Raw genomic sequence first — 7,282 nt, forward strand, 5'->3', positions numbered from 1 at the left:
CTGGTGGCCGGGACGCGGGAACGTGTCTTTAGCTCTTTCTGCCTTTGCTCTCTCGTAGACTTAGTGGTTGAAGGCCTGCGGCGTGTAGTTTTACCGAGAGACCTTTGCCACAAATTTCTGCTGCTGGCGGAATCTAATACAGTGAGAGGAATAGAAACCTGTGGAATTCTCTGTGGAAAACTGGTACGGCCTGTGTTCCTGTCCTCCCGCCCAGCACACACGCGGGGGCGCCACTGACGGGTGACGAGCACGGCAGGGTAGAATCACCCCGAGGGCCGCACACATGACGACGTGGCCGACGTAGTCCACTGACAGCTGTCGTCACTAACGGACTGACGCTTCCGGGACACGGGACGCAGGAGCCAGTCGTAAATGCATCGAGCCACGTATTAAGTCTCGGTCTAGAAAAATGAGGGACCCGGGGTGCCTGCGCGGTGCAGCCCGTTGAGCGTCCGAGTCTTGGTTTCAGTTCAGGTCATGATGTCAAGGTCGTGGGATCCAGCAGGGAGTCTACTTAGGGTCTCTTCCTCTGCCTCTGTCCTGAGCCCTGCTCGCTCGCGCGCTCTCTCTCTAAGATAAATACAATCTCTAAAATAAAGAACAATGATGGATGTCAGGTCTTCGGATTCCCTAGACCACACCCCCGCCGCAGCTGTCACTGTGACGGACGGTCACGTCGTTAACTCTGCAGGCGTCGTCTGGCCTCCCTTTCGCAGAAATGCACGGAGTAAGACCAGGGTTTGGCTATTTTCCTTAGTTTCAGGTGGTAGTTTCGGCCAGCTGACCTCTCAGCACGGGCCCTATTTACGTTACGGAGGATTTTATCCAAAATAAGTGATGAAAGATAATGTGAATATAGAAGGAGGACAAGCGACGGAAGACACGTTGGATCTGCACCTGCAAGGAGGGCGAGTCATGTCTTGTGGAAAGTGCCCTTTGTGGCGTCACTTGGGTCCGGGCACGTTTTCCCCCTAAACACTGAGCCGGGGAACCGTGACTTAACCGACCGTTTCACTGAGCACACGTCCTCCCTGCCGCACTCCCGCTCCTCCCTGGTCCTCCAGGAGACAGGGTGACAGCAGCCGCCCACCTGCCGCGTCCTCACCGCCACCTGGTTCGCCTCCCCGGCGGCGTGCGGTGGATGCTCCCTCAAGACATAGGTCCTACCTGGTTGGCTTGATGGTGCATCGCCGTCCACACGCCACTCCCTCCTTCATCACACAGCCGCGCGCGAAGCAGCTGTCGGCGGTCGTAGCCTCGCGTGGCCGTGGCCTTGGCCCTGCGGTGCCCCGGGGGCGCCTCTGAAGGAGCGGCTGGGTGCCTCCTGTCGGCGGGGCTGGCCTGCTCGTGGGAGGACGGGGTGGCCCGGCCACTGGGGACTGGGCAGTGCTCTCCTCTGGGACGTCGGGGCGATCCCGAGATGGGCCGTTCGCCCGGGCCCGAAGGCATAAAGTCAGCCAGGACGGGGTGACAAGCGCGGAGGGGAGAGCCGCAGTGGAGGCCGCAGGATGTGCACCCCGTCTGCAAGAGAGCCCCAGCCCCAAGGGAAGGTGGCGCGGGGGGGACAGCCCGCCCGGCATGAGCACCCCCACCTGAGCTCCCGCCGCCCCTTCCCCTGAAGGCAGTAATGTGGGGGGCTTTCCTTTTTCTCTAAATGCAAACCCAAAACATTACCTTAATGGTGGAGAACTAAGTCCCTGTGAGTCCACTCAGTAGCAGAAGAGATTTGGGGAAGGACGTGAAGTTATGTACAGTCACATACGAGCGAGACCTTTGACCCCGCACACTGCTGAGTGCCCCCAGCACAACCATGGACTCCCCATAGCATCCCCCCTCCAAATGCACCTGCTGTTTTGTTGTGATCTCTGAGTTTTTCCACCGCAAACGTAACATATCAAGACGTTGTTTGTTGACTGACGCCTCGCAGACCAGCCCGGGACGCTCACTCCTGTCTACTGTACGTTTTCCATCGTGAGAATAGGTTTCGGGCCCCCGAGAACGGCCCCCAGACTTCTGGCAGGTTAGCCACTGTGACGTGTGAGGCTCTCAGGGTCCGCGGCGGGGGGCTGCGGGCTGCGGGTCGTCTCTCGTCTCGCCATGAAACGCCCTGCTTCCAGCTCAGCCTGCGGGGTCTTGCCGTTTTTCCCTCTCAGATGCTGGTTATTCTTTCCGCTACTTGTTTTTCAGATGCACAATGAATTCACCATCACGCATGTGATCGTGCCAAAGCAGTCTGCGGGGCCGGACTACTGCGACGTGGAGAACGTGGAGGAACTATTCGGCGTGCAGGACCAACACGGCCTCCTCACGCTGGGCTGGATCCATGTACGTGGGGCCTCGGGGTTCGGTGTCTTTTCCACGGGTGTGGGGGGGCGGGGGCCGCGTTCCTCGAGGAAATGGAGCTTCCTTGGAATCGTTTCTTCTTTCTGGGTTTCAAGCACCATGAGTGTCTCCACGGCGTCGGGCTGGGTCTGCTGCCAAGTCCGATTGAGCAGTGCTCTGCTCTGCTCTTTTCCCTCACCGTCCAGTGTCGAGACAGAGAAACAGAAATTGGGTGACCCCCTTCGATGATTTTATGTGGCCTGACGGGGACCACGTCAGGTTTTTAACGGACTTGATGAGACACGTATTGATATTCTCTTTCTCTTTGTCGTGGGCCAACAGTGCGTTGTTCTAAGAGAACTTCCAAAACATTTTTTTTGGTATTTTATTAATTTATTCATGAGAAAGAGAAGCAGAGGGAGGAGCAGTCTCCCCACGCAGCAGGGAGCCCATGCGGGACTCAATCCCAGGACCTGAGATCACGACCTGAGCTGAAGGCAGACGCTCCCCCCACGGAGCCTCCCAGGTGCCCCGGAAAAAGTTTCTTTTAAGCAGATGTTTTTATATATCAAACAGGGGCCATTCATCCTTCTGCTTCTCCCCCGCAGGCCAGGGAGGAAGGTACCACTGTGTAAACAGCCGCGGTGGAGCAATCCTGGGTTCCAGCACCTACCAGGCCATCGTAGGCGTGAGAAAGAGCTTATGAATTTTTTTTTTAAAGACTTATTCATTCATGAGAGACCCAGGCAGAGGGAGAAGCAGGCTCCCTGCAGGGAGCCCGATATGGGACTCGATCCCAGGCCCCCGGGGTCACGCCCTGAGCTGAAGGCAGACGCTCAGCCACGGAGCCCCCCAGGCACCCCGAAAGGGCTTATGAATGAAAACACCCACGTTCAGATCTCAACTCTGCTCAGAATTCATTACAGGAACGTGGGCCCGTTAGGTAAGCGATCCATGCATCTGTGTCACCATCCACAGAGCAGCCGTCACGGTAACCAGCTTACCCCGGCCTGTGTTAGAGGAGAGGAGTCCGTGAATTCCGTGGCACGATTCCTAGGTGAACACAGCACTTTCCTCGTGTCTAAGAGTCGAATGAGATAACATGTGGGGTGACCTGCTCAGAGCCTGGCCCGCCATCGCAGCCAGTGGCACCTGCGGCCATCAGCGTCCAGGGCAGGGCCATGCCTTGGTCCTTCTATCCGTCGGGGTGGCGGCTGCATCGCTCTCCACGGAGGAGCGGTTATTCTGGGGTGCACGTGACTGCTCCTGGCAGAAAGAAGGGGCTTGGGCATGTGCCGTGCACATTCAGTCTGCGAGCCCCGGGGCCGCCGGGCATTGTGTGTCCGACAGTCGCTCGCTGCCGCCCGGAGCCCTGGAGACCTCTGGGCAGTTTGTACCCCCACCCCTGCTGGCATAGATGGCTCACGTGGTGACAGCGGGTTTGCACAGGTCAGCAGGCGGGCAGACCCTCGTCCTCAGTCTCACGAATGCTCTGGGTTAGAAAAGGTGGGATAATCCCGGTCCTCAGTTGGCCTGTGTCTTTGTAGACCAAGACAATATTAAAATAATGGCAGCAAAGACAGTAACAGATGCAGCGGACAATTTTGGTTCCTTTCTGTGTTAGGCACTGTCCTGAGGATTTTACGTGGATGACCACATTTAATTTTAACGCAGCGACCTGATGAGGAAATACTGTCTTTGAGCAGCCCAGGAAATGGGCATGTGGGGTTAAGTGGCCTTCTCAGCGTCACACAGCCAGTGAGCGACGGGCGCAGGACCCAGACACTGCTTGCTGGGACCCAGGTTTCCTGATTAAACGGGTCCCTTTCCTTTTTCAAGAGTAATTGGGGCTGACTGTGAATTCTAAGATCATGATGGGTGCACGTGCGTTTCACACTCGTGTGAGCCTCCAATCCGTGTCTTGGAAGCACAAGTCTGCATATGGCCCCAAAGCTGGAAGGTACACTTCCCAATGCAGACCCCGTCCTTGTCACCGTGCAAGTGTGCACTTGCCGGGGGGATGAGCCCCGACCGTCTCCAGGCACCCGGAGGCTTCTGCTCTCCTGCTTGTAGGGAATGACGGCCCACGGACGGCGCGAAGTGCGGCGTGGTAACCCCGCGAAAGGCCTTCCTCTCGCGGCCGCGGGTTTGCCAACAGTCGCTCTGGGTTTCGACCCCAGCTGTGCCGCTGAGCGGCTGCGTGAGCACAATGGGCAACTGACCCCAAGGCGCCGGGCCCCTGTGGAAGACGGGGTGCTGGGGCGACTCCCCCGGCTCCTGGCGTGGCGACCTGGCCTCCCTAGTAAGCAGGAAGCACGCGGGCACGAGCCAGGGCCCTCCTCCCCAATCGTGGTCGTTCCACGGGGGCGCGAAGCGTTTGTAAAAGTCCGATTTGATGAGTGACGGTCAAGAAGGACAGGCTGGTCCCTGGAGACTTCTTGCAGGGCGGTGTGGCCTGGGCCGCGACGACGACCCGGTAAGGCCCTCCTCTTTCCTGTTGGCAGACGCATCCTACGCAGACTGCTTTCTTGTCCAGCGTGGACCTGCACACCCACTGCTCCTACCAGCTCATGCTGCCCGAGGCGATTGCCGTCGTCTGCTCCCCGAAGCACAAGGAGTAAGTGCTGGCCGCGCCCGAGGGGGCGTGGGCTCTCGGCTGGGGACGCAGGGTCTCCGCCCCCACCTGCGGCTCTGCAGGCTTGGTGTCACTTAAGGTCCTTTCCGCAGAATGCCCGGGGCTCCTGGGAGCGTGATCGCCAGCTGCATAAACGGGGTTATTTCCCAGCCTTAGCTCGTGACCTCCAGAGCCTGTCCACGGGGTTGGAGACAGTGACCGCTAGGCACAGATTATGAGCCGAGGAGTTGGACAACTGCGGGTGGAACCTTGGCTGCGGCCCCGCATGCGCGAGGCCAGCAGGACACCTGCCCCTGGAGCCCCAGGCCCCTCGGGCCCGCCCGTCGGGAGGGGTGGGAAGGAGCCGCTGCAGGGGGTCGGTGAGGAGAGCTACGCCCAGGTCTGGCAGCCGCCGCCACTCACGCAGGTGCTGCTGCTTTGAACGGCGTGCGCATGATTACAAACAGGAGCTGTAGGTGCCGCCTGGGGTCTCCTCCCACGGGGCCTGCTTCCTCTCCGGCCTCACGGGACAGTTCGGGTCCGCGGCCCCCACCCTGAGGCCCAGTGGGCGCCTGCAGCTGGTGTCAGCCCCCGGGGACTCCCCATCTGCACCCCTGTGGTAAAGTCGGCCTGAAAGACCACTGTGAGGGCACGCAGGTGGCTAAGGTGGTGAAGCGCCCCACTCGCGCTTTCAGCTAAGGTCATGACCTCAGGGTCGTGGGACCCACCCCGCGTGGGGGTCTGTGCTGGCCGTGGGACTTGCCTATGACTCCGCCCCCCGCAGCCCAACGATCTCTGACTTTGTCCCTTTTGTTTGCACCCGGAAACAGCACTGGCATTTTCAGGCTCACCAACGCCGGCATGCTTGAGGTCTCCGCTTGTAAAAAGAAGGGCTTTCACCCACACACCAAGGACCCCAGGCTGTTCAGCGTGAGTACACTGTGCTGGCTGTTGTTCACACTTACTTTTCACCTCTTCATTTATTGTCCTTACGGATTTGGGGAGGGTGCGCTACGGCCTAAAACGCTGCACTGCTTCGCCTGGAGCTTCCTGACCCTGAGAGGTCATCGGTCTTTGTAGTTACTCCCGATTTCTTGCCCTATTACTGCACGTGCAACACCAGTATCCCTGCGGCCGGTCAGTCATGCACAAGCCCCCTTTCCATTTATGTATCGTCCTGACGCTTCACAAGCTAGTTTCCTCAGACCCCGGGAGGAAACGATTAAAGAAAATGAGATGACTGTCCCATGGATCCTTCTGCTCCGTGTGGACAGATTAATGTTTCCGTAACAGTGAAAACTGCAACCACACGTCTGGGCTGGCTTCCTACAGCCCCAGAGGGACACCCGACTATATCTTTTCTAACTGCTCACGTGGTGCTTCTCCAGCCGTAACATCACAGAAACATTAAAGTCAGAATCTACCTAAAATGACAGTTACTTGGCAACCTCTGTATGTGTGTGTTTGTTGGAAGTGAATGAACACCATTTTATTTGTTCTGATCGGAAACATTTTCAAAAATTAGGAACATTTTAAATTAGGAAATTCATATTCCCTTTCTGCAGAGAATCATGTTAAACATTCTGACGTAAAACCAATTATTTTTTTTTCCTAGGTCTGCAAACATGTGTTGATAAAAGACATAAAAATAACCATGCTGGATCTAAGGTGATGTGTTCTGAAGACGAGCACCATTGACGCCGGACACCGGTCCCTGGACCTGAGGTTGCGGGATTTTCTTAAGACGTTTCCTGAAATGACTGATATTTTATATTTATACATTTTAGATCAGAACGTTTGATATTTATTGTTCTTGCGCATTTTGAAGTTTTTCCTTTCAGGTTGCTCTGTCTGCAGGGCGATCACAGTGGTGTGAACTTCAGTAACTGTGAACGCGCCAATTCCATGACCACACAATAAACGATGCTGCAAACAGTGTGTCTGTTAGTCCTAGAAATGTCTGTGCACGTCTTCAGGGCTTTTGATGCTTCCCTGAATTTAGTTTTCCCCTCGTTCCTATAAAACATGATTCTAAACAAGAAGTTCTGAGTGCCAGGCGGTCTCCAAGCCCAGCCCTCTGTTTCTGCCACCCTTCCCTGAGGTCGAAGATGAGCCGTTTCCACCTGTGAGAGGAAACGCGGCTGCAGCCAATGGGGACGTCCTGCGTTGAGTGTCGGGCAGGTCCGGCTCGGAGCTGCATCTGTGGTGGACCCCAGGGGACGGAGCAGAAGAGCAAGCCTCTGCTCAGGAAGCAGGTGCCAGACGCCTGGGGTAGCACGTGATGCCTTAACCTGCTGAGACGAGAAGCAGAGACGCCTGAGAGGAGGATTCAAAAAGCTCAGATAA

At 57.0% G+C, this 7,282-nt stretch overlaps 1 protein-coding gene across 7 annotated transcripts in view; it reads left to right on the forward strand.

The window, feature by feature from the left end:
• Positions 1-6,874, forward strand: part of STAMBPL1 (STAM binding protein like 1) — a 28,367-nt gene extending 21,493 nt beyond the window's left edge. For all 7 annotated transcript variants that reach the window (XM_025441394.3, XM_049101716.1, XM_049101715.1 and 4 more), the window contains 5 exons: positions 59-183; positions 2,188-2,325; positions 4,827-4,939; positions 5,767-5,866; positions 6,552-6,874. In XM_025441394.3, the coding sequence (XP_025297179.1) occupies positions 59-183; positions 2,188-2,325; positions 4,827-4,939; positions 5,767-5,866; positions 6,552-6,608 (533 nt within the window). In that variant the 3' untranslated portion in view covers positions 6,609-6,874. The remainder of the gene's footprint in view (positions 1-58; positions 184-2,187; positions 2,326-4,826; positions 4,940-5,766; positions 5,867-6,551) is intronic.
• Positions 6,875-7,282: the final 408 nt, after the last annotated feature.

Source organism: Canis lupus, chromosome 26, assembly GCF_003254725.2.
Source record: "Canis lupus dingo isolate Sandy chromosome 26, ASM325472v2, whole genome shotgun sequence".
NCBI classification, from domain to species: Eukaryota; Metazoa; Chordata; class Mammalia; order Carnivora; family Canidae; genus Canis; species Canis lupus.